General features: G+C 44.5%; 1 protein-coding gene across 9 annotated transcripts in view; it reads left to right on the top strand.

Annotated features, from left to right (window-relative positions):
- LOC119375196 (GRB10-interacting GYF protein 2) overlaps nucleotides 1-24,571 on the top strand; it is a 676,837-nt gene extending 652,266 nt beyond the window's left edge. For all 9 annotated transcript variants that reach the window (XM_049420360.1, XM_049420361.1, XM_049420362.1 and 6 more), the window contains one exon: nucleotides 20,455-24,571. Coding sequence is in view for 2 of the 9 variants with exons in the window: in XM_049420363.1 (XP_049276320.1) it covers nucleotides 20,455-20,475 (21 nt within the window). In the remaining 7 variants the exon portion in view is untranslated. The remainder of the gene's footprint in view (nucleotides 1-20,454) is intronic.
- The last annotated feature ends 423 nt before the right edge of the window (nucleotides 24,572-24,994 follow it).

A 24,994-nucleotide genomic window follows, 5' to 3' on the forward strand; every position in this document is an offset into this window, starting at 1 on the left:
TGGCTTGAGGGTGTGCTGCTTGTGGTGGCAGTCGAATGCTCATTTGCACTGGGTTTTTTGTGCTGGTGTTTGTAACACGGGTGGCTCTGGTTGTGCACTTTGTGTCTGTTGCAATGTGTGTGTGTGTGTGTGTGTGTGTGTGTGTGTGTGTGTGTGTGTGTGCGTGCATGTGTGTGTGTGTGGCATTGCACAATGGCAGCAATGTGCATTGGTTTGTGTGTGTTGATGAAAACTGAATAGGGCAACCTCATGCAAATAGTAAAAAAAAAAGGCACTGTTGCTAGCCCTTAAACTGCCTTTAATAAGATCAAAAAGTCTTCACCTGTAATACACTTTTTACTTCTACATATTAAAAAAAAAATGCTTTCACGAAGAGAAAGATGTATCTGCTGATGTCATTCAGAAAGTCTGAATAGATAATCTGCATTGTCCCAACCAGACAAGGTTTCGTCGAACTCTTGATTTCATTAATCTGCATTAGACACGTATAATTCTTTCTAGCCTATGTGTTTGCATAGCACTATTCAGGTACACAGTGATGCTGTAGTTCAGACTACGTTTGGCATTGTATAAAAAATAGTGGCATTGTGTAGTTTTCCACGACAGTGAGCATACCAGAGCACAAAACATATTTCCAGTTTCATATTTTGCTCATCCTGCATGACTTGCTGTATCACAAAATGTACCAAATGTGAGGCAAGTTTTTACTTCAACAAGGAAACTTTCTTTGTAAACAGCAGAGGCAAGCAGGGCTTTTCTTTAGCTCCCCGGTCAAGGTGGCATAAAAGTGAAGAAAATAAGTATTTCCTATTAAAAAATGACACTTAGTAATTGCAAGGGAGTGATGCTGCTCCCCACCATCCCCGCCACATGCGGAGTTAAATCAGCAGCCACATTTTGATGGGGCACTCACGTTTAGGGCACATTAAAGAACTGGGCTGGTGTATATCTACAACCATGTGATGCCTCATAATCATATTCACTTTACTGCAGCAGAAGTGCCAAACTAAATAAAAAAATTGTTCTGAAGAAGCAAAATTGACAGTAGTAGTACACAGGAGCAGTAGTACACAGTTCCAAGCATAGCGGGTAACAGTTTTGTTAATGTGGTGGAAGCAGTGGCTCTTCTGCCTACCAGAGTTCGACCCCCGTCATTGCACCTTGATTACAAACTTGATTTTGTTGATATAACATGGGATCAGGGTGTCTACCGACCGGGAAAACCGGGAATTCTCAGGGATTTTGGATAATCTGGAAAAACTCAGGGAAAACTCAGGGAAATCGTTCTCCCATCAGGGAAATCTAAGGGAACGAAGGTCGCGGTAACGCTGGCTCGAGGTTTTGTGAAGGCATTTTTCAAATCGAACGGCTGCTGCGGCGGCGGGGAAGGGGCGCACCTCGATGCTTTGTTCGCCTTCGGAGCGGGGGGAGTTGGAAGAGAATCCGGTTAATGCGTGGCATGCGGGAACCATGAACCACAGCACATCGTATCGCGCAATGTTGCCAGGGTATTCTGGGACTACGTCAGTGTAAAGTTTTGTATTCTTTGTCGCGCGTGCTGTGCATTAGCGCCCGACATGGTGTTTTTGTTATCGCCGCTTGCCAAGTAACAAGCGTGATTAGTTGCAGAGGCGGTAGCAGTAGATGTAATGAGCTTGAGTTATCTTGCAAGCGATCGCGATCGTTCAGGAAGCGGATATTGGTGACAAGGCTAGTATCTTGCAAGCTATACCGATCGGCGAGATAAACGACGACGACGCTATTTAGAGCTCACTCGCTCTGATCCCGAGCTTCAAAGATGCTATTTAGGGCTCTGTGAAGAATAGAGGAAATTTCCAGGCGAGAGCGAGCATAAGTAACGTGCCCATTTACAGCAAGTGAAAGCTATTTTTCTTTCTTTTTTTCTGGTGAGGGCACTGCTGAAACAAGTTTTAGGCAGTCGACCGACATTTTTGGGGGCTGCAGCTCGCAATTATCAGCCACGCAACTGTTTATGTGGATGTCTTGCTACAAAGCCGAATTACAAAACTTTTCAAAACCAAGGCATGGCGGCGCTTGAAATTCACAACACTTTCACGGGTCCCACTTGCTCGATTCGGCGCACGATGTCGGAAAACACTAACGTGGCCACAATAATCGGATGCGCCATAATTCAGGCTGTTGCCGTGCTTTCATGCAATCTTAGTTCGCAGCTATTTTGCTTTTTTTGCGATAGCAATTATATAGACACTACAGGCGAACTTATTGCCTTCTCCATGATCTTCCTTAGCAAGTCAAAATCACGATTACATCACCCCACGCGTCGTATACTCCATGTGCGAGTGAAAGTGCGCGAACGCTGCCAACGAACGGCGCTTAAGCAGAGGGGAAACAAGCCGACCGTCTTCATCGTGCGAGGGGCACATGGAGCCAGAGGGTTGGGTGGGGGGGGGTGGCTGCGTGAGTCCGACAGGAAGTACGTATTTTGCACCAGCGGGTGTGGTCGTGCGTGCCGTGATATCTTTAGAGGGTATCAGCAGACGGCTCATACCTTTGTAGGTGTTCTGCCCTTATTGCAAAACTTTTTCCGTTAAAGCCATAGCAGTGGCGGATGCAGAGGGGGGGGGGGGGCGACAGCGGACAGCGGCGATCGACCCCCCCCCCCCCCTCCAAAGCCAGCCCCCAACTTGTCCCCTCAGTGCCTGTCGTCCACCTTCTTTGTCAGGCTGCTTGTCGAGTTTCCCCCTTTGTCATCCCTATGCACATTTCCAACGAAGTCTTCTTAGGCACCGCCACAATTCCCTTTGGGCTGTTGTAAATGTGCGTGACCCACCAAAATGCACTGCTGCGGCGGTGGCTTCAGCCCTTGTACTCCCCTTCCCCCCTAACCGATCGGGTGATAGACCCTCCCCCCTTACAATGTAGACACCTGAATATGCCCTTGAGTCATAGATAGGTCACTTCCCTTACTGCACTGGCTGCATTTCCTGAAGGAGTGAGCTGCTAGCCTATACTCGTATAAAATTCCTATTTGTTGCTATCAGATTCATTATTTCGCTCTCGCGGTGAAATTGCGACTTTTTTTAACGTACGGCGGATTTCAATGTTGCACTTTCGTGGGGAGCAAATGGTTCGGCTTGGCAATGTGATAGCAGAGGCGACGCATTGCTCTGGGCAATGCGCGATGATTTGACAACAAGCCGCAGCAGCAGAATAAGCGCAATTCCACAGTGCGTTAAACCTGCATTTGTTTAGTCTCTACACGTGACACTCAGGCAAGGCATCTAATTGTGATTGCGGCACCTGAGGCTCAAGAAAATTGATTTTTTTCACGCAAAAAAAAAAAGTTTTTTCATGTTGCCGTAATAGTCCAGCATTCTTGTGGCATTTTCAGTTTAACATTAATCCTTCAGTAACTATGCCTTGCATGAAAGGTCGAATTTCAGTTTCGATATAACGAAGTAAGTTGCCGCTTTTACCAACTTCGCTATATTGAGGTTTAACTGTTCGCTGTAGTATTCAAATGGGATTAAGTCGTTTTTATTTTTTAACGTGCGTACTAGAGAGTGACACCATCAATCGACATAGTCTCTACCCATCTTGACATAAAACAAAGTTCTGTTTAACTCGGGGAGTTTTAGCAAAAACACTCACGGAAAACCTGGAAAACTCAGGGAATTTAGAAATGTCAACTCGATAGACACCCTGGGGATGTTTTCATTATCTCACCTTTCTCAAAGCACTTTGGTTTGGGACATTAAACCTGATAATTTGGTCACCGTCCAAAGCATGGGTATAGTCAGAAGGCATGTCCATATTCCTTGCGGTTCATGTGCGCAACTTGTTGCTAGTGGCTGAGACGGGAAGAGCGATGCGACATTCACCTGAGCCAGCAAGGAAATGCGTGGGACCACTTTAGCGGCATACTCTCTTAGAAGGGTTAGCAGCGTCAGTGTTGTCAGTGATGGTAGGGGCTCCTCCATGGGTTAATGTAGCAAACTGCAGCGCATTTCCCTTCTTCAGGTCATGTTTACAGGTTCATTGTCTTTGAAGGGAACACCCACCTTTCAAATGTCGTAGCCTTCGCAGAGATGCCACCTGTATCCAGTCTGGAGCTCTTCTCATTCTTGCCAGGTGGCTCTCACTTCTATCTTGGAAAGGAGGTTGGATATGTTGGGTTTGGTTTACCGAAGGAGAAAGAACTACGAGTGGGATTGGACTGCTCAGTTGCACAAGGCACCAGATGTCATTGGTTCTGCTGCATAACACCTCTGGGTGCTTCAACAGTGTATTAGCGTGGCCATTTAGCTCTACTGAGAACCTGAGCGCCGTATCTGGCTTCGGTTACCCACACTTCATCTCCTGAAGAGATTTCTCGAAGCTCAATATGTAATGACTGTAAAAATCACGAGTGTGCCGTTGCTTGGTGGGGATGTCCTTTTGAGATGAAATGTTGGGTGGTGGTATTTCCAGCGGCAGCTTTCCTAGTCCTTGGGTACACATGTTCGTGACTGCCAAGCCATCAGTGGGCTGTAGCCAGTGACACCTGGCATGTTGCTGCACACTAGCAGTACCAGGAAGCAGTCGGTGCTCTTTTGAAAGAAACCCTTCACAGTCTTCACTGCATGTTCCACAGCACCGTTTGATGGGGATAATTGGAACTGCCAGCAACGCGACTGAAACCCCAGTTCTTGACAAAGCTTACATACTCGTGTGACAAGTACTGGGGTGTGTTATTTGGTTTTGAACCCTTCAGGTTTGCTGAAACGAGCCATAACATTTTTCGCAGCCAAAATCATTGCCTGGATGGAAGTACAGTGTAGTGTGAGGGTTTCTGCAGTGTGAAGTGGGAGAAAATTTTATCCCTCCATGTGGAACAGATCTTCCCCATTTGTTGCCACGAGCTCTTCATTGAAGGTATTGGAAGCAGAGACTCTGCCCACTGAACACTTGTAGCTGCATGTCATTCACACAACTCAACAGACATTCTGCCCATACATTGTGCACAGTATAAAGGCGTTTATTGACGGCAATAGTCGACGAAGCACAACGGTGACAGTCAAGACAGAGCGCGGACTCCGAGCGCGAGGGCCGTGCTCTCCGAGAAGAGCTGAAGAGGAAGACCCACTAGAAGGCGCCCGAGAGGACGACCCATTACAGACTTCCAGTGCTTCGCTACAATTACCCTGGGTACGAAAAGGGAGCCGCCTGGCGACCTAACTGCTTGTCACTATGAGCGGGTCATGGTAGGGCTTCAGGCGCTCTACGTTGACAATGTCGCGCCCTCGACGGTGCATGTCCGAAGATGGTTCAATGGGTTCAACCAGGTAGTTGACCGGAGATGTGCGTTCGACACGGTAGGGGCCTTCGTATTTGGGCAGTAGTTTGGAAGAGAGGCCAGTTGCACTGGTAGGGACCGAGAGCCATACGAGCGCTCCAGGGAGGAACGTGAGCGCAGAAGTGGTGGTGTCACCGCGAATGCTCTTCTGCCGTTCTTGGTCACGCGTAGTAAATGTCTTGGCAAGCTCCCAACACTCCTCAGCAAGTCTGGCTGTGGCAGAAATAGGTGCACACTCGGACGGATCCGGCTTGTATGGAAGGATTGTATCGATTGTGCGACGGGTGCCTGCCGTACAATAAGAAAAAGGGTGAGAAACCAGTAGTGCTCTGAGGGGCGGTGTTATAGGTGTAGGCGACGAAAGGCAGAACGGCATCCCAATAGAGCATGTTGCCGAGCGTGCGGTTAAAGCGTTCGGTGAGGCCATTTGACTGCGGGTGGTAAGCAGTAGTTTTCCGATGAACAACGTTGCATTCTTTGAAAATGGCTTCGACGACTTCCTACAAGAAGACACGACCTCGATCGCTGAGCAGCTCCTAGGGTGGACCGTGGCATAGCATGAATCAGTGCAGCAGGAAGGAGGCAACATCGCACGCTGTAGCCACTGGGAGGGCGGCAGTTTCGTCATATCGCGTAAGGTGGTCAACAGCGATGATGGCCCAGCGATTACCAGCCGACGTTAGAGGGAGTGGTCCATACAAATCGATGCCAACGCGCCCAATCGGCCGGCCTTACAGACTTCCAATGCTTCGCTACAACACAAATACATTGTGCTCCTAGGCACAATGTATTTGCTTATGCGAGGTCATCAAACAGAGTTGCTGTTGCTTGCCATGCATTGAATCGTACCTTGATGGGCATCGTAGAATGAATAGAACACATGTCTCAATAGAGCTTCCGGAATCGCAAGACACCCTCCTTAAGAAGCAATCCATTTCGTACCCCTTGGCACTTCCAGTGCTTCACAAGATTTGAAGCAACGTGATCTTTAGGGCCCCAATTCGTGCCCCCACTGGGTACAACGGTGACCTTGGCATCACTGTCAATTTTGATGCATAGAGGCAATAATTCAATTTTTACGTCACTGAACTTTGCCCCGAGCTTCACCGCTTGAACTGACCGCACTTAATACCACAAGAGAAAGTTTGTTGCTATCGTGGCAGACTGCTGCCAGGGGGCCCTTCTTTCTGCATTTGTTTTAGGTTGCTTGGCGTGCGGGACATTCTGAGTGCGGATTGAAGGCATCAGCAAAGTCAACATGGCAAAGAAGAAACCTCTGCCCATGAGATGACTGTGTTGTCAGTGCTCCCACTCTTGCACCAAATGCACCAAATGCTCCAAATTGCACCAAATGAGATTTTCTGCTCCATTCTGATAAAAAAGTGCGATTTTGCGCCCAAATGCGCCAAAACGTTGCCTCTGAGACGGCATGCGCAGCCCAATCTCGGAGGCCATGGCCAAAGTGGACATCACATGGTGCGCAGCCCTGTCTGTTGCGCTGATTGACCTTACGATAACCTGCATGTTGTAAACTTGGTATGGTCCCTCTGTATTCTGAAAAAAAAAAAAACTGGAAAGTCATATTTTCTATGCAGTAACATTGCTGCAAAATGCAGGTTCGCTACTAGACTGAGAACCTCATTGGTATTTAGCACAAACAGAACGTCACTAACTCGTTATCCTCCGAGAAAAAAAAAGCATGCGATTATATGCAACAGAAACACTCTGGATAAAAAATATTTTTACAAATTTTTAATATGGCCAAGCTAGCAGAAGTGAATGCTAAACTTAGGGAGATCTGAAAGCCAAAGTCTCGGCACCTCCCTCAATTTTAAGTAGAAGTGCAGGCTCTCTGAACAGGTTGTTTGTTCTCATTTCAACTAGTAAGATAAAAATTTAGTTATCGCTTTTTGTATTTAGAGGCACAGCATTATTGCTTTAGAGCATTCCAGTACTGATTTTTTTTTTTTTTTCGAAACTCTGCCCTTAAGCATAATAGCTATTGATTAAAAAATACATATACAAATTTGCTTCGTGTATGAAGTCAAGTAATGAGCGGTGGTGAAGTCCACGAATCCAGCGGTAAAGGTCGGGTGGTTGGCCAGGGCTGAGGCCTGTTGCACGGAGGTGACGGCTTAATTGTAGACCCGTCCAAGTCCACAATATGTGTGTGGCAGTTACATCGCGGATTGGGGCATCGCAAAACGGGCACGATGTACCAGACGGGCCGATACCTTTGCGCCCAAATTTGGCATTATGCTTGTCACTCTAATACCCCGGTCACACTGGCAAATTTTGTGTCATTTTGAGCGAGTGCACTTACGCTCACAGAGTGTCACTTTGACGGCGCGCTGCTACACGAGAAAGAGAAGTGTGCTTTGGAAATTATGGCAGTGGCAATTGGTGGTTTAGTAGCGCAACATATATTTGTTATTTTTGGCAATGCTCGCAGTTTAATTCCATATTATAGACATGAACATAGTTTACAATAAATTTTTCGCGTAAATGAAGTAAATATTGCAACCGCATAACATTGGTCATCGCGAGCTGACACAAGACAGTACCATATCCAAGACGAACCGAAAACAAAAATGGCGGACTCCGGTGCAGAAGGGACGCGTAGTGGTGACGGGCGTTTGGAGCGTGTTTTGGCAGCACTCATTTGCACCTCCCAAAGGCGTATGAGTGCCCGCGCCTCTGCGTCGGACCATGTTGTCTTCGCGGAAGTGGCACCCGTGGCACACGCCATCGCAAATGATTAAAGAATGACTGACCTACACATGTGCAAGGAAGTAAACAACGCGACGGACGTGGCCATTGCACGGCATGTGCTCCCGCATCCCCCTAGTGGACGTGACCGCAAACTGCCCGAGCGCGAGAGTAGCGAGGTTTTTGTTGTAGTATCATTTGTTTGAATACATGGAAGTACTCCTAATAACGAGAACGATGGTTTAAAGATACCACGATCGCCGCGTTTTGCATTAGCGTATTTTTTTGCAAGCCACTGCTACCGAGGATAGACACTCCGTCGCAGCGAAGAGAGTTTGGCGAACGCACTTGCCGGCAAGTGTACTTTGCAGCGAGTGTCACTAAGCGTTCCTGTGTGACAGCGTGCAAATGACACTACCGGCGAAGTGCACTCGCTCAAAGTGCACTTAAGTTGCCCTGTGTGACAGGGGTATAAGTGAAGTGCACTTAAGTTGCCCTGCGTGACAGGGGTATAAGTGTTCGAAATCTCACAAAAGTCTTTAGCAGTGTGCATGTAGTTGCTCCAAAGAGCTTCGAATTGCATATTTAGGTGCTCCAAACCGCTCCGAAGTTAGCATTTTACTGCTCCCAATATTACTCCAAATCTCGCTTCGTGAGTGGCACCACTGTGTTGTGCATCTGTCACTGATATGGGCAGTTTTGCATGACTTTTGTTGCATCCATGTTTATTGCTTCAGGATGCATTTTCATTTCCTTTTCTGCTTCTCCTGCCTGACACACACGGATTAGCACTTCGTCTAGTGGAAGCTATGAATTGAGGCAGAGCTCGTCACGAACACCAACAATAAAACTGCCGCGGACCAGTTGCTCTTGTACATTGATTGTGTGAAGAGTAGTTGTAGCACTTCACCATGTCTCTTAGAGCCATGAAGAACACACCAGCTTGCCTGCCAGCCCGTTGAATCCATCGGTGATTCATTGCACTCTCGTACAGCTCATTGGTGGGGAACAGTGATGCTGTACTGTTCATTGTCTTGGCCCTGTACTTGCATTGAGCATAAAATGTCCAGTGATCTGGCTTCCGTGCAGTACAGCAGTGTTTTGACTCAAACTTCATCACCGACAGCATGAAGACCCCTTGCAAAACAATATTCATTGAACTGTTGACACAGTCTTTGCCAAGCCACCCGGTTTTGAAGTCATACTGAGGTGGCAGTTGCAACATTTGGCACTGTAATTACCATGACTTCCTTGCCGGCAGCTGCAAGTGGCCCGCTGTCCTTCGTGTCCCTGCCACCCTGAGGCATCGTCAATTTGAAGCTGATCCCACCACTTCTGACACAATATTGGGGTATGAAAAATGATGCAACCTTCAGCTGCAGCAGCAAGGGAGTGCCCAGAACTATTTATTGTCACTATAACGTATCTGCACACACATGCAAACAGTTTAGTTGCGCCCTCTGTTATAAGGGTTTGCAACATTGGATTTGTCAGTAGTGATTGGTGGCAGCACCAGACACCAATACAACAAACCACATCCCTGCAGCAAAATACTCGCCAAGTCCTTCTTCCTGGTTGCAACATTAGAATGTTCATTGGGTTGCAAATAAATTGATTGCACGTTCATGAAATGACCATCTTGGTCAATATGCATCCCTGCCCCCCAAGTGTTGCACATTTCAAGCAGAACACAAAAGGACAAACAACATGCAACTGAAAGTATCCTATGAAACCACTCAGTTTATTAGCCACAAAAAACCTCGTTTAATGTGCAAATACACGATCATGAATCTATCAGCTAGCCAAAATTTTGTTTTGTTTTTCAATTTGCAGGGGACATATTGGGCAGTCTGGAAAACCAAACAGCACTGGCTGTATGGGAGAAACGCAATACTGTTTTCTGTATTGTGCTTCATTGGAATATCTGCTTGATTTACTGCTATGGTTGAGGAATAGTTGCACATTGCCATCAAGTGCACATATGTGTGCATGACTTTTGACAGTGCATTGCTGTCAGGTGAGGCTATGCTTGTGAGATTTCAGTCGGTGGCTTTCTGCAGACCTCCTTTGTTCCATCCATTCTGCACAGAAACTTGGCAGGGCTTTGCAGCAGTGGACCAGCAGATCACCTGTGGGCGTAATTTCTGCCACTACTTCTTTAAGCGTGATGTCACAATCGATTGTGCAAGTTTGGTGGTTCATATACAGTCGTCCAGCTTCCAGCCAGCCACGAGCAAATTATTGTTGCAGCCAGGCAAAAGTAATGGCAGTTGGTCCCAGCCGCATAAGGCCTCCTGCATTTGTAGATGTTCATTGAACATGCTGCTTTCCTCCTTGCCAGTTTGTGGGCTTCTCACGCCCTTCCTGTTTACTAGGCTTCGTGCCTCGCATAGGCCGCCTGCGTTTTTTGCCAGTGTGCGCTGTGGCAGGTTTGCGCAGTCCTTCCTTAGTGGCCTTTAAAGGGACACTAAAGAGAAAAACTATCTGCCTCATTTGAGTAAATTACCCTTTTACAATACCAAAATCAGTACGCTTGCCACGAGAAGACGCTTGCTCAGCGAGAAAACGCACAAAAAGAAAATGCGGGTGGCGATGCCATGTTGAAATTGCTGCACCAAACGGCATGACGTCATAGATTTTGATGGCATCTACTAGGCCTTACGTAGCTCCTGATCCGTAAAAATGAAGTACATTGTTCTTCCAAGTACACTGCCTTAGAAGTGTGTCTGGTTTTTGTTTTGTTTTATGGTGATTCAGTTGCAAACACTGCGTGTTCTCCCAGTGGTCGGCTTTTGCTAATATGATGCAAGTGTGTCAGTGAAAGGCAGCAAGGTACTCTGTCATACAAAAAGGCGGACTGATATGCTACAAAGTGCCTTATGGAGACATAGTATAGAATGCAGGGAATATTCAGGGTTATATGCACTGTACATATTTAAGGACAAAGAAGACAGAAAATGACAGGATAATGGATATTCGTGAAGTGAGGAGAGGGTTCTGAAGTAAAGATTTTCACATAGTCAACTTGCCGTGTTAAAATGTTGGCTGCAGCCTTTTATTTGATGACCAGCATGTGCTTTTGCTGCTTGTTGAAACATAAGTACTACTTGCACTTAATGTGCGCACTTCTGTAGGAGTATCGACAGGTCCGTAATTTATCTAAAGGATGAGAAGATTCTTCAGTGATTGCACACCAGGTTTCTTTCATTACCTAAAAGAAACAGGCAACCAACTTTTATGGTACCCGTGAAGTGCTGTGAAAAAGCTTACTGTTAGTGCCTTTTCATGTAATGAACAAAAGAAGGAAATTTAAGGGCTCATCTACTATACTTTCTTTGGCTTCATTGGCTGTTGGTTTCCATTAATAACGGAATAGTAACCCAGAAACTCCTGTGCAACATTTGTTATCGGGATTTTTCGGTCTGCAGTCCTGATGAAGTCCTACACACAAAGTGTGCTGTGAATTCTGGCAAGTGAGTGTGTTAGCATTTATACGCAGGTGAACAAGTGACGCCCTATCAATCACACCAGTGTTGAGGCAGTTCGAAATCACGCACTCCGGTACGGTGTGAATGCGTGCACGTTGCACGCATGTGCCGCTGCTCTACATGATTTTCCTGTTGCACTAGTTGCTGTGAAGGCAGCACCACTTCTCAGTGTCAACTCCTTTTACCTCGCAATAAGCGCATGATAAAGTTGGGATGCCTGATAATATAAGCCTATGTACAACAGTCCCAATGACTCCTTCGTGCAGACCCCGCCACGATGGTCTAGTGGTTATGGCGCTCGACTGCTGACCCGAAGGTCGCGGGATCGAATCCCGGCCGCGGCGGCTGCATTTTCGATGGAGGCGAAAATGTTCGAGGCCCGTGTACTTAGATTTAGGTGCACGTTAAAGAACCCCAGGTGGTCGAAATTTCCGGAGCCCTCCACTACGGCGTCACTCATAATCATATCGTGGTTATGGGACGTTAAACCCCAGATATTATTATTGTTATTATCCTTCGTGCATTCTATGCAGTCATAATGATATTTAGCGCAAACGCTAGACGACAGACAAAGGAGAGGACGTAGATGCGTCTACGTCCTCTCTTTTGTCTGTTGTCTAGTGTTTGCGCTAGGTATCATTATGACTGACTTGTTCCACCTCGCCCAACAAGCAACGTTGTTCAGTCTATGCAGTTTGGTGTGCCAGGTTTTGTGACTTTCAAACTCAATTTAAAAATGCAAATCCTGTTCAAATCCTGAAAAGAATGCTCGATTCTCTCTCTATAAATGCTCTTTAGATTTCCGCTACTGATTTAATCACATGTCCTCTCCGGTTGTCAGTCCCTTTAAAGACCTAAATGCAAGTGTTTAATTATGTGACAACTAAAGCGTACTTCAAAGACTATCATTTTTGTGCACACTCATAAACACTTTTTCTTGTCACGGTGAACGTTCCATATCCCATATATTTTGTGTTCCCTCCACGTACTAAAAATTCTTCGGGAAATGTATCGTGCGAGATTCAAAACGACAGTGTTGATGAACAAGCATAGTATTCCAAACACAGAACATAACATGGACGGCCGATGCTTGAAGGCTGCAAACAACTGCATGAACCTCGGCACAGGCTGTGTACACTGGTTTGTGGCATGCACCTAAGCATTTCTGTTTACTGGATCTGCTGCTCCAAGCTTGCTGTGGTTGGTTGGCAAATATGATTTGTCTTGGGGGGACTTGGTATGTGTGCTTCATAGTGATCACTAGGCTTTGCTAACCATCACTGTTTGTTTCCACTGCTCTCTTAATAACACCTGGTGCGCGTTCTTTTTCTCTCTCTCTCTTTCTTTTGACAACACCAGATGAGAAAGGTGAGTGGTCTCCACTGTTCTTTACTTGGGAGGGTAGCCACTTTTTTTTTTGTATAGCTGTAATGACTGAGCAATCTTTTTTTACACTTTTATTTGGAAAGTCAGTGCTGGCAGCAAAACAGTCATAAGCTACAAAGGTTGCAGTAATGCAGCAACCATGTGGTTCATTCTGAAACGCAGCAAGAGCACTTGTTCATTTGCATTGTTGCCTTCGTTTAGTAGAAAGGCTTGTGTGACAGACAAAAAGGGATGATAGCAGATTTCTCTGATATAAGCAGCGAACAGCGTAATCTGTGTATACATTTTGGAACTGGTAGTGACATCATGTTTACAAACTATTAAATGCCTTCAGCTCTGTATTTTCCCTTTCTCTTTCTCAGTTTACTGTCCATGTGAAAACTGTGTTTGCTATTTTAGACGGTGTAGAATAGACTGCAAAAATTGTTTATTGTGAACCACTGACACCCGTCACTTGTATTTCTGACTACGTCCTCGTTGTAAAGAAATCAATGTCAGGTTGAGAGAAAAAGGATTGTGATAAACCTCATTCGTTTTGAAAATATGACCTTAGTAACGAATGGTTTTCTTAGCACAGCCAGTCTTGTCCAGTTGTAGTCATTGGTGCAGTACGACAGATGTGGCATCGTTTAACAAATATAGCCACATCCGTGAAATGTGCTCATAGCCGTGTGGCACCCAGCACAAATTGTACACGTCATTCGAACGTTGTGCGTTCGGATTCCACTAACATAAAGGGTGCTTTTTCATCCACTTTAATTACTTTCCAATTAGGTCATAATCATTATACTACAGTTAAAAACAAATAATGTCCCTATGCTTTCCTTGGCTGAAAATTGTCTCTTGGTTTCATTGGTTGTGTCTAACAGAGAAACGAGCCCCTCGAGCAATTCCCCTTCTTTCGTAAATTTTGCGCATGACACTTTCGTGCATTATTGTTGCTTTTCATGATATGACTGTCCAGGTGATGTGGCAGGATGCAGCAGTTGTAGATGTGGTGGCACTGTGTTGTGTGCAGCAAGGCAGGCTGTCATTTCACAGCCGTTCAGCTTTTGTTATGTCTAAAAAGGCTCACAAGAATGTACCGTGTGATGCCTAGTCAGTGAAGATGTCCACGTCAAAGTTGGGGCTATACATAATTTAAAGCATTTGCATTCTGCAACCTTTACTCTTTTAACATGGAACGCCTTGTTTTTGAACACTGGTTATACTTGTTGTATAATTAATGACATAACTATTTTTTGTTGTGCCCTCTTCAAGGTAACGCTGACTTCAAAAGTACGCAATTATAGGCACATGAACTTGTCTTTTAAAATAAAAAAATTATAGTTTTGCTCCTCAGGTTGGATGGTCTAATGGTCTGAATCGTTCAGTGTAGAACTTGGCTCTTTCACTTGCCCAATTTACACGACGAAAAAGATAGACTAAGTTGCGTCTTTCGGGTGCACGTCCAAGCAAATAATAGATTGTAACTGCATGCTCTGCCAAGCTGCAGATGTCAGGAGTGACATTCTTCCAAAGTTCACTTTCCACAGCATTTGTTGCTGGTTGTCTGCCACCATGGGCAGCATGTTACTCAGTCTCAGGAATGCCAAATCTTGATGTGGCCCTCTGCAGGCACCTCCGTTTAAGGTAGTACTAGCTTCAACATCTGCTTGCAGCTCAGAACACGGTGCACATTGCCTTTGTCGCGGTGCATCTTGTATGTGTTGACAGCATGGGCGTACCTAATATGCAAGAGTGCCACCTTTCTTCTGAGCGTGCGACTGAAACCACAAGTGTGATTAAGGACGTCGTGAGACGTTGGTCCACAGTGCCTTCCCCATCTGTCGAGTCAGCCCGACAGACACTGTGCGTATTCATCACACTATCCATATGTATGTTATGTGCATTTGTATTGCATGCATGTGGGTCCCACACATTCGGCGTTTGCATAATCATCCATGTAAGATGCCCTCAACATGGATTCCCACAACATGTGAATCTGCTGTAATTGCTTTCTTGTCTAAAACCAGGCAACAAGTTTCATGAACTATCCTGATGAGAAAATGTGCTTTTTCTGTGAGAATCTTTTTCTGTGATGGAGAAGAAAAATGGACATTTTTGTACAGTCAGATATTGCTTAACATGACTGGTTATTAGTAGCTTTCATGGTGCTGATTCCTGGCCAGATAAATGTGCTTTAATGTCCAAATTTTTTCTCTGCTCTGTGCTTTGACGTTTGTTGCTGGCATTGTATTTTCAGTTTTTTTTTTTTTTAGTTGCTGCCTCTTCACACCACAGCTGGTGTCAGGGCAGCAAAAATCTTTCCACTGTATGTATGTAAAAAGGAAAAACCACTGGAAGTTCACTATATATCAACACAAGTCAGTGCAATAGATCTGAATTGAATTGGTAATTTACTCAACCCAGTTCAGAAATTTTTGGTTGGACTGTCGTGATCTTGCATATGCTAACAGGCCTTTAGCTGCGGAACCTTCGACGCTGAGCTTTAGCAACATACTATTTTGCCTTTTAATTAAAAAAACATTTACTTCAAGCAATAAGAAGAGTTTGAGAACATTAGTCTTCAAGGGGCTAGGTGTTTCGAGTCTCACAAGGTTAGATGTCGGCCTTGTTGATAACTCATAGTAAGAAATTTTAAGAGAAACAATGCAAGGATCAAGAAGGGGTGCAACTTTCACATGGCTACCAGTTCTGTCAATTTATTTAGGTGTTATGTGATAAAAGCAGTCTTATAAGACTTCTGTTGAACCAATGCATGCAAACCACAAACATTTGCGATGCCATATACTAGTTCTTGCTAGATTTCTTAGACATATCTGCGCACAATGTTGCAAAACAGAAGGCGCTGCTGCCATGAATTGAGCTCCTACATTGAATTCAGGTGATCTCCTTGCTTTCATGCGATTTGAAATCAGATCTCTTATGTTTTAATGGCATGTGATGGTTTTTTGATGCTGCACATTTGTCAGGCTTAGGGGAGTTTCAGTTCGGTAAATGTGATAACATCGGCGTCGCACCACACAGGAAACACCTCTTTTTTAAAATCAAGCTGCGGTGGCAGAATGGGCATAATAGCTTATTACAACTTGGGAGAGTTGTTTCACTTCTAAAGGATACATGTTAGTGCAAACAAAAAACAGACTTCAGCTAACTGAGTTACAAACATTGTTGTAGGAGTTGCTGAAAAAGGGATACATAAATGTGTATTGATGTAACCAACTAATCCATGGCATCTGGGTGGTCCAGGAAACCTCTCGAGCTCAGTCCTTCAGGCAGTGACTCTCACATTTAAGTGAGGTTGTCGTCTCTTTACTCAAATGCATCTTCAGTCGAGGATTTCTGTTTTGGACCCCTAGATCAGAGAGAGCAAACTCTGTGCTCTCCTGGAACAAATTTTCGCATCCTTTTTTTCCGTTATAAAATCACTTGGACAATACGTACCAACCTTGTCTGCAAGCAAAAGCACATTGCATTTAGTACTACCACCCCTGCGGCTATTTGTGCTCGTAATGTGCACCACGGGGACATCGCAAACACCAAATCGAGCACTAATACAAAGTGTGCATGGAACAATTCTTTGTAGCATGTGCAATAGCATGTGTCGAAAAGTGTACCTCACTACCGCCAATAGACTTGCCAGCTTATGGCTGCCAACTCTATTGGCAAGCATATGTCTATTGGAAAAGCTTGAAAAAGCACTTCAAGAGTTTTGTTGTTTCAGGATTTGTCCTGAGTGCGCACAATTTGTCGGATACCCTATTAATAATCGTTTGCCTTCACCTTGGATGAGTGGAGAAATAACACTATTTTTTAAAGATCATAGTTACCCTTTAGCTTTCTGTTCTTGCTGCATTTGCTTGCTTTAGTAGCTTCCCTGAACAAACTTGCACAGAGCAAGTACTGCTCTGGTGTCTTTCATCATTGGAGGACTTCCAAGGCTCTCCTTCTTTTAACCCCATTTTTCAGCAAGATGTTGCAAACATGCTGCAGTGTTTTGAAAATTTGACACAGCATTGATCATAGAACGACGAGCTCAAACTTGTAAATATTGTGAAAATTTTTGCAGGCTGAGCAGGTATGCATACCAGTCTGTATATTGGCGAAATGGATGTGAAAGCTTTGCATTCACCAGAGTGCATTCAACCTCAGTATTTTTTTCTTTCCACGTGTCATATAGCTGCTGTGAAGAGGGCATTGGCATTATGGCATTACGGGATATAAAAGTGGCTACCAGCCAACAAGTCCAACAAAATTGCATATTTTGAAATTTCCTATAGTGGACTTTTAGTGGACAACTACTAGGAGCTTTTTTGCGGCTTCTGTGGAAAAAGAGTTGGCAGGCAACTATAATTTGCATTTTAGGTCGAAATTCAACATAATGATGTAGTGAAGTTGACATGTTAATTATATTAAAGCTTGTTATATTAAGCGTAATTGTATTCTTGAGTGATCAATTTCGGGAGATAGTTTTGTTGTGTACTCATGGGTGAGACAGCCGTGCATATTGCGCATTTTTAATAAGATTCCATTGTTCTGTGCGAAGCTGCTCCAAAAGCATAAAAATTACAAAAATTGCGCCGGACTGCTTCAAAAAAACAGCCTCAAAAGCAAGAATTTATGCCCACGTCAGCTTCAGTGAGGAAAAAAGGCTGAGTTGACATGATTTTTCCAAACAGCGCTCAGCAGCACGAGGGATGCCAAGAAAATGAGACGCTCGCAGAACACATATACGCACCCAAGCGTCTTTCTGTGCACCTTTCTAATGAAGGCTTCCATTGTGCTGCTATAATGTCCTCTGGGCTGTTTTAAATATGTGTGACCCCCCAAAAATGTGCTGCCGTTCCCCGAGCATGTTGCTTCTACTTGCTAAGCTGTGTGTTCTGGCGCTACTGTTACTTATCAAAAACTACAGAGTGGCATGCATAGTGGGGTTGACTCGCAGGTTCTTTGTTGTGTGTAGCATGTTTGTCCGGTCGCTGCGGTTTTCGTGTTAACGCTGCCGCACGTTGTCACCTTCGAGTGCGTTTGCCGTGGGGGTGTTCGTACCGCTATGCCCCATAGTTAGTACCCCATTGCGCCAACGCGGCGATAACTAGCTTCCTGCATGCGACGCATCACCACGATGCTTTAGCGGTTTTGCACGATAAGGCGGCAGCAGACTGATGCGATGCGCGTTTTATGTCGTCCCCTAATAAACGTGTGCAGTACACTTGCACTACCATACGCACGCGTTTGACGAGGTAGTTAGTGTGGCAAGGTTTCTTGGCGCCCATGCTGCTCTAGGTCTTGAAGATGGTCCCGCACGAGATGGCAGTGAATGACGATGCAGCATGCTTTTGTCGCCTGTTAAAAGCATGTAGTATGCTTGACGCTACGCCAACCACACTGCTGAGCAGATAGCTGAAGGTGCTTATCGTGATGTTCTCCTGACAAAGAGTAACACTGACTTACAGGAAGCTCTAGGGAAGCTTGAAAAGCTAAATAAGCAGACCTACATAAAACGAAAGCAGTGATCTGCTAAATCTTAAGCAAAGGCCTTCTGCCATGTAACTACAATCCTTGTGCAATCGCAATTTCTTTATTTTTGAGAAGTGTGATGCTTTTTCATTTTTCTTTGTCAAACGTTTATGAAGTAAACCTAGTTTCAAGAACATTTTTTCAGTTATTTCATAAGTTGTTTGTTGCTCGGGCCAGATAGGCCACGTGGTGTGTAAAAAGGTAGTGTAGTTCATACCTGGCGATAATATGTTAAAGGACCCCTGACAGCGAAAGTTTTGTTTGCGACTTTTTTAATGTAATTTGTAGCTGTGTTTGGTAATCCCGAAACTGAATTATAAATGCTCTATCGCATTGTATAATTAATGCTAGCTTCGTTAATTGAGAACAATTTTGCATCATTTCGAAACACCCGCCTAAATACCATAAGAAACTAGCGTCCCACAATGGGGAGCGCCTAAAAGTCACGTGCACTCAAGCTTTGGTGTCGTTGAAAGTGTAGTTTTTAAATTTGGGCCCCGCGCGCGATAAAGAATGAAATGATGCAGGTGCTTTGGTATTGTTAAGCAGGTGCCCCTCCACACAAAGAAGGCATTCCTGGCCGAAGCAGCCTGACAACAGAGTGAGAGGGGTGACAAACAATAGTCCTCGCCAGGTGCCAGTCGTAGTATTGTGCATGTCCCGCAAGTCTTCTCTGATGTCGACAATACTCGTTGTTACTTGTGGAACATCAACGCGTCCCACAATGGGGAGCGCCTAAAGTACGTGCACTCAAGCTTTGGTGTCGTTGAAAGTGTAGTTTTTAAATTTGGGCCCCGCGCGCGATAAAGAATGAAATGATGCAGGTGCTTTGGTATTGTTAAGCAGGTGCCCCTCCACACAAAGAAGGCATTCCTGGCCGAAGCAGCCTGACAACAGAGTGAGAGGGGTGACAAACAATAGTCCTCGCCAGGTGCCAGTCGTAGTATTGTGCATGTCCCGCAAGTCTTCTCTGATGTCGACAATACTCGTTTTACTTGTGGAACATCACGCGGGGCCTCTGTCTACGTCATACCAGTGGCGATGTCGTGAGGTGCTGCCAACTCAGATGAGCATTTACGCTTACTTTTAAACCAAACCAAAGTATCTTAAAGGCAACGTCCGGCGCTAATAATAATCGGTCAGAAGTGCACTTGTATACAGGACAATAAAAAAACACAGACATCTTGAGGTTTCAATTTTGGTGTCAGGGGTCCTTTAAAAAAAACTGTCTCCAAAGGCTGTTTGTTTGTTTGTTTGTTTGTTTGTTTGTTTATTTATTTATTTATTTATTTATTTATTTATTTATTTATTTATTTATTTATTTATTTATTTATGCCATACCCACAGCGCCACATGGCATTAGTGTTATGGCATGGCATTTCAGTGTTATGTGTATTCTAAGCCGATTAAAACATGTACTTGTTCCCCCAAGTTGCTACAAATTTTTTTTCAAGCTCCTAAGATGACATTAAATGCCGCGAACTGCTCCAAATCAAGGTTCTTCTGCTCCAAAAAGTGCTCCCAATTCAATTTCAGCTTTCTCACCCCTGTTTACTGGAAGCGTGGAAGGCAGACAGCATTCCTTCCTGCAATGTGTACAGACAGCAAGCTTGGTACCGTGACAGGAGCTTTCTCACAATAAACAGATTGTATTCCACGGGGGAAATCGGTCTTCTTGAAGGAGAGGCAATGCAAAATAACAAAGACAAAAGAAAAGAACCACACAGGCACAGTGAAAACTATCAAGTGCAGATTTTACTGAAACAACACGCATATGGAAACACAAGGATAAAAATAAAATTAGGCATAATAGACATGATTAAGTGATGTGTGTTTCTTAGCATGTGTGTTGTTTCAGTAAAATCCTCAGCTTTTAGTTTGTACTGTGACTGCGTGGACCTTTTCTTTTGTCTTGGTTATTTCAAGGTGCCTTCTTCAATATGCAATCCCATCTCGCCCAGTAAACCACCTGTCTGGAGAATAACACTTGGGATCCAGCACTTAATATTCCGTTTTTTCTGCTGTGTGCAGGGCTCATCGAACAAGAAGTAGAGGTCCTCCCAAGCAAAGCCATGTCCCAGCACACAGTCGCAGCGCTTTATTCCCGCTTTGTGTAAAGTGGTGACACTGGCCTGGGACCACTGATGCAGCATTCCCAAGCTTCCTTTATTTTTTACTCCCCATACTGTTTTGTTACTTGTTGTTGTTGTTGTTCAAGTGCCGGAAGCCCACAGGTTTTGTGCCCTCATATCCAGAGCTTTTTTTTTTTTACCTCATGCCTGTTCTTTTTGCTTTTGTCACATCAATTTGTTTATAATGTAAGCTCTTTGCATAAAAGTTCTACACAGTGTGCTTTTCTAGGGTGTTTTTTTTTATTTTTCGGTCTGTCGCTGCCCCTGTTCATTGCAGGATGCGTGCATAATTGGAATACTCCTCTGTAGATCTCATTTAATTAATTGGCTAACTTTCCTGCTGTACCTCGAGCACAAACCCTGGGGCAAAATGTAACTGGTGGGTGTGTTAAACTGCCTTTGCAGTTTGCTTCTTGCAATTTGCCTTTGGAGTGCGCACAATTGCTTGAGATTAACACAACTGTTGCTTTATAGCAGCGCCATGCTTTGGGCACCTTGCTATGCTGGAAAGCGTAATTCGGTGTTACTGCTGCTCTGCAAAGACGTATTATTAATTTTGTGCAGTCAGCCATTGTAGAGGGTCATCGGTGTTTTATTTGTTAAAGAGAACCACCTACTAATGAATTTTCTAGAAAATGTTCTTAAATGTTTTTCTTGAGGTATTAAAATTATTCTCTTAGGCGCATCGAGCAATGAGACTGTTGAAAATTATTTTATTCATATGAATCAACCTATTAATGTAGTTACTTGCATCACTGTTCACAGCTGGCAACTGGGAGCACTGTAAGTGCGAACTACTGTAGCCAGTAAGCAAGCTGGGTTGATGTTTGCTTTAAAAGTGTGTTGTAGTCAGAAATATATAAAAGGGAAACGGTTCAGCATCAGAAGTTCTGTCTGATACACTTTTTGCACACTGAAAAATTCTGGAGCAGCATTTTAATTTAGCCATGGAAAGACAGTTCATTTTAATGCCACAAGACCTAACATTCTAGATACACTGCTGAAAACTTAATGGTGTGGCTATAATAGCATTTCTGATAGGCTGCTGGATGCTTTCCCTGTGGGTAGTTGCATTTATGATTTTTCGCAATGTTTTCCTCTAATAATGACCATAAAGTATGAAGAAGTTGATGTGTAATTGTGCTTAGGCTTCGTGGGTTAAAGCAATAATTATGGTAGAGACAGAATCGCCATAGTTTGGATTGGAGAGAGCTAAAGGTCGCAGCTAATACTTTCTAGATGAAAGGGAGGTGCATGCAAGGCAGAGTATAGATTAGATAACCGGCAGCCTAAGTAGAATGGGAAGTGTGATTAGATTAAGAAATTTGGATGCATAGGAAGGATACAGTCGACTGAGATTCTATCTCAGTGTGCACAACACATGAAGTGCCCGAGAAAGTTGCGTGTTCGTGAGTGAAATCTTTAGCCAGAAATTTTTTTCAGGCTGGGTGAAAATGTACAAACCTGCATGCTCTGCGTAGTTCAGCTTTGAAGTGTTTGTAAACAGAATACGAGAGACATTTTCGTGCAAACACACGGTGGGGGGCACGCATTGCAACGAGAAGCCTCATCATGTGAGCAGAGGAATGCACTGTACTCTAGTTGTGGAGCAGAATGCATTGCAGTTCCGATAAATGTTTCTCTGACCTTTGCTTTATCTCACTGAGTGAATATTGTGGCTGGAGCACCAATGTATTTTGCATTTCTCAAAACTTGTGCCAGGAAAGTATTTTCAGTCAGTTGGTATGCACTGTGTCCTGGCTTTAATCTTCCCATTGCAACATACCCTCTGTAGTTGCAAAAGTTCATAAACCTATAGTCGGATACAACTGAAGAAGACAGGAGAGGCCCTGCCAAGACGACCGAAGTGCGGCAGCCGATCGCCTTCGCGACTAAAGAAATAGTCCCACTCGTGCACGCGCCGATGTTCTCCGAAGGCGGAGCCGCCGGCCGTCCCGCTCATGACGTCAGTCCCGAGTGCGCGCCCATTGGTGCACGCTTGTGTTCATTCGCCTTTGAGTAAGGAAATGCCGCTGCCTTCTAAAGTTGTATCCGACTACACTTATTTATTCCACTCGGAGAAGTGGTCAGCAGCTAGATATGAAATGCACTGGAACACATCGGCATAAAAAATACGATGTGCCATAGTTGCTGTTTTCGAAAATTGCAAAGTCTTAGCTAGAACTTCCTTATATGGGCAGAACGCTTGGGTACCATGTGACACAGGGCTGTTGCATGTGTATTGCACACGGTGGGAATTGAGAATAACAATACTTATCAGACACTGCTTTTGATTGCTAAAGTATACAGCTGTCAGTACACTTCCTTACCTTTTGCTGAAAGATGCTAGCTGTCAACCACCATATTAGCCGTGTTTTGAGTGTAAAGTTTGCCACCGGAACTTTCATTGATGCTGCTGCATTTTAATACGTTAGAAACCTGAAAGGGCCGTTCTGCTCATATTTCAGTGCAGGTTGTCAGAACACAGCCCTGTACCTTATACTGCATTATTTCTGACCACGTTTTCATTTTGTAGATTGTTTTTTTTTTTGTGGCATTGCATTTAACCTTTGCACAATACCTTTTTGATGGGCTGAACAGTCTTGCAGAATTTAGTTGTACCTTATGGTTGCTGGAAACGCTATGCTAACTGCTGTGACATCTGCATAAGCATAGCAGTGAACATAACTTATCTGATCCTGGTGCTTTACTTGTCCAGTCAGCAAACTACTCCATTAGCCAGTATCATGTAGGCAGGTCGTTTCAGCAGTCTTTGTTTAAGGTGCAAAAGGGATTGCATTGCCAAAAATGCAGGTGCTTCCATGTTAGCACGAAACGATGCACTCTTTGGAAGCCCAGCTCTGCCATCTCTATTTGTCCTGGTGGTTTTCCCCATTCATGAACGACATTGAGAACAGTGGACAGCAAGAATCACATTTTGGTCATGCCACTTGGCCTGTGTGCATGTTCTGTGTTGGTCTTTCTACGGTTAGGTGTCGCAGGGCATGCCCAATGTCCTGCTGCTATGTGGTTTGCCATGTCTAAGCATATACCGTTTCTACATGCCTTTTGGGCATCGTTTTGAGTGGAGTCTGTTCAGAGAAGCTAACAGGGGACAAGGGGCGGGGAGATGGGAGGGGCGCAACATTTTCAGTCAATAGTAGCTAAATAGGTTTTAAATGCACAGAAATATACATGTTCAAAAGGGGGCGTATACATGAGCATTGCACTAAAAGTGCTCATTTTGTCTGCTCTGCTGTTACGTTTCGAAAAGTGGACTTTTCTTATTCAAGGTTGCAGCCTTGGAGAAAAGTCCGCTTCTCGAAACGTCGGCTCCAGCAACACCCCGTGTTCGCGAATTTTTCATCTCTTCAAGCTTCCACCTTCCCCTAAACTTCTGCCTTTTCTTTTTTTTTGATAGCAAAACGTGATGTAACACAATCTACACCACATTTAAAGCTGTTAGAAGCTGAAGCCCTCAGTTGCGGATGTTGCAGCCAGGCCTCAAGCTTAGGCAGCATTGTATGAAAAGTGCCCAGTGGCTAAAGTAAAATTGCTTACCACAGCTAATTGCTGCAGAGGTTGTTCAGGCTGTAATACATTTGGTGAGGTCATTTGTAAACTGAGCAACACTTCCATTAACATTGCTAGAACATTTTGACTAGTTTGTGCTGCGCTCTAATACTTGGTGTTGTCCATATGAGCTCTGTTGATTGAACTGCTCATTGCTTAACTTAGAGGCGTCAACATTTTGCTAGAACAAGGCGTTAACGAGCATACTTCAAAATTCTCATGTCCTTTGTAGTTCTTCCCTTCCTCTGCTTGAAACAGTGCTGCTTGATGGCTATATGGATTGGAGGTTACATTGGCAGTGACATGTGGTGTGTGTGCGTGTGCGTGTTTGTGTGCGTGGGTGAAAAAGTATGAAAGGCAATTTTAGACTGATGCTGGCAAAGCTACTCGTTCATGCTGTTGGAAAAGCGGAAATATATGCTAATAAACAGAGTACGAAACTACTTTGTCTTGTGTGGAATTTCACCGCCAGTTTCGAGAATCTCAGTGCCCCTTCCCACAAAGCACAAATCCTCTAAAAAACGTCTCGAAACGGGTACAGACGTGTTGGTCTGCCAGACCTAAAATAGACATTTTCTTTAAATGTGATTTTTGCGCCACAAATATGTTAGCATTGGGCGCGAGGACATACCGTGGCGCCACCATGCGGAGGCATCCGTGTGACGTGCAAGGTTGGATTGCTCCGCCAGCCCTCTCCCGCTCCGCCCGCAGCCGCTTTCGCGTCTGCTTGTTTATTATTATTGTTGTACCTCACTTTGAGGAAGACGGTAAACTACTGCTGCGACTTCGTCACTGACTGCACGAAATGTTAAATAACTGCTCAGAAAAAAAAAATTGGCTGCGTATCTGCGTGCTTCGCTGCAAAT

This window comes from Rhipicephalus sanguineus, chromosome 11 (assembly GCF_013339695.2).
Source record: "Rhipicephalus sanguineus isolate Rsan-2018 chromosome 11, BIME_Rsan_1.4, whole genome shotgun sequence".
NCBI classification, from domain to species: Eukaryota; Metazoa; Arthropoda; class Arachnida; order Ixodida; family Ixodidae; genus Rhipicephalus; species Rhipicephalus sanguineus.